Source organism: Cryptomeria japonica, chromosome 9 (assembly GCF_030272615.1).
Source record: "Cryptomeria japonica chromosome 9, Sugi_1.0, whole genome shotgun sequence".
Classification (NCBI taxonomy): domain Eukaryota; kingdom Viridiplantae; phylum Streptophyta; class Pinopsida; order Cupressales; family Cupressaceae; genus Cryptomeria; species Cryptomeria japonica.
Genome location: NC_081413.1, coordinates 608,830,476 through 608,832,525, shown reverse-complemented (window position 1 = coordinate 608,832,525; position 2,050 = coordinate 608,830,476). Strand labels below are relative to the sequence as shown.

Genomic DNA, 2,050 nt, shown 5'->3' with positions numbered 1-2,050 from the left:
ACACACGTTTAATGCACGCTGTCAAGCATGAAGGGTGATAGATTGTTCAATCGCTACGCAACAAAACTTGCCACTACCACTAGCATGTCATACCACTTGCCACAATGGACCTACCCATAAATGGGCATCCATCCAAACAATCAATTTTGGACACCTCAGATGAATCGACATTTGAAACGTGACAGGTCGCCTCTACAAAAGATAAAAAGGATTTTTTATTTAAAGAACTAAGTTTTCTATGTGATAGTGCTCGTGAATGTCGATCTAAACCCATGTGGCACTCCACGTGAACCCTCAAACATAAGAGTGCCACTATCGACCCCTCTCCCCTAAATAGACTGATAAACTTATTTTCAAATATTGAAATATGACTATAGTAATGAATGACTTAACTTATATATATACACATAGCTGTATGTAACAGCTATGTAAACTGTCACATACAATTATATATGGTCTTATAAGAATTACACAATGGTAGAAATAAAAGAATTACACAATGGTAGAAATAAATTTTGTTCACACAAGTTCCTTGTCATTTCAATATTGTATGTGATGTACATGTTTTTTATATTTGGAATGTTCATAAGTGTAAAAATCTATCGTATTTGTTCTGGAGATAGCTAAAAGAAGTAATGCAATCTCACTTTGTGGATTTTGATAAAATTACCTCGCTGATTTACTGGGTTATCTTTTAATCATATGAGGATTTGATATGCTTAAGAAGTATACATGCTAATAAGAAAGAAATTAAGAAGTCTGGTATACTGTACTTTAGTGTTATTTTATCTACCTATGTCCTATCTAGCTCATGAGAAATTTTCTACAGAGATTTTCTAGGGAAATTTTCTAAGGGTCTACGAGCGTATGGCTAATACATATGGATATTGCCCTTAATGAAATTTTGCAAGTAAAAACAGATTACAACATCAATAAAAACATCATGCAACAATCTTTGACTGCATTTATAAATAAGTTGTTCAATAAATTAAAACTTTGTATTACTTACGTCTACGATTCAGAGACTTCACCGGGATTCAAGCACAGATTTTAATGGACATAGAGAGGCATAATGATATACGTGCTATCATTTTGTAAATAGAAATAAACTAACATAAACTAGGATCATTAAGAATATTGATAGAAAAGAAAACATCTTCTAAGTAGGCGAACCTTGACCCAAGACAATCGGTTTGTCCTTGAGATGTTGCAGAGATAGAATGTCATCAACTAGACTATCGAAATTCTTGGCCGAAGATCCACCCTCACACACGGCCCCCTCTGCCAGTTTTTTCCACTTGATCGTATTTCTTCTGACAACCTTCCCTGCTTCGTCTTCCTCATCGAATACGTTAGTGATAACTCTGCCAATTTCATCCTTGTTCGCCCCCTTCCAAATTCTTAGCCCGCACTTGGCTTCTTCCTCTATAAATTTGGTGTTAAACGACTGGTCAACAGTGATCGGCCAGCAGATAAAGGGCACCCCGCTAAAAATGCCCTCTAGCAAGGAGTTCCATCCACGGTGTGTAAGAAAAGCCCCAATTGCCGCGTGAGAAAGAACGGCCAATTGATCCGTCCATCCCATTACAATACGTCCCCGACGCTCTGCCCGGGCGCGGAAGCCCTGTGGCAGAAAATCGTTAAGGGCGCAAGAACCTACATCTGTCGGGGGCTGGAGCACCCACAAAAATGGCTTCATGCTTGACTCCAAACCCAACGCCAGCTCATTCATCTTTGCATGGGTAATGGAATTCTTAGAGCCGAAGGACACACACACAATCGAAACCACGGACTGACCGTCCAGCCACTCTAATTCGGGACAAATGGCAGGCACCGGTAAGCGGGAGCAATGGTCCCACGACTCTGACAAGTCTGGCGCAGCGGCTCTAGAATTGGTTGATGTGATCTGATTCGAGCTCTTGGATTGTGTTCAAGATGGTCGCCCAGCTGCCCTTTTGGTTTATGCGGAACAAGCTTTTCAAAAAGTGATGCTTTGGGTATGAGGTGTCTGCCTCGACCAAGTCGGGCGCCATTTTGGAGGCAGAGAGAA

General features: G+C 40.3%; 1 protein-coding gene across 1 annotated transcript; it reads right to left on the bottom strand.

Annotated features, from left to right (window-relative positions):
• Positions 1–1,159: 1,159 nt before the first annotated feature.
• On the bottom strand, positions 1,160–1,732 carry LOC131044136 (scopoletin glucosyltransferase). Its single transcript, XM_057977433.2, has one exon. The coding sequence runs from the start codon at positions 1,730–1,732 to the stop codon at positions 1,160–1,162; it is 573 nt and encodes a 190-aa protein (XP_057833416.2).
• Positions 1,733–2,050: the final 318 nt, after the last annotated feature.

Bases quoted from the DNA above. Each gene is read 5' to 3' on its own strand.
- LOC131044136 (XM_057977433.2), bottom strand. From the start codon at position 1,732: ATGAATGAGCTGGCGTTGGGTTTGGAGTCAAGCATGAAGCCATTTTTG.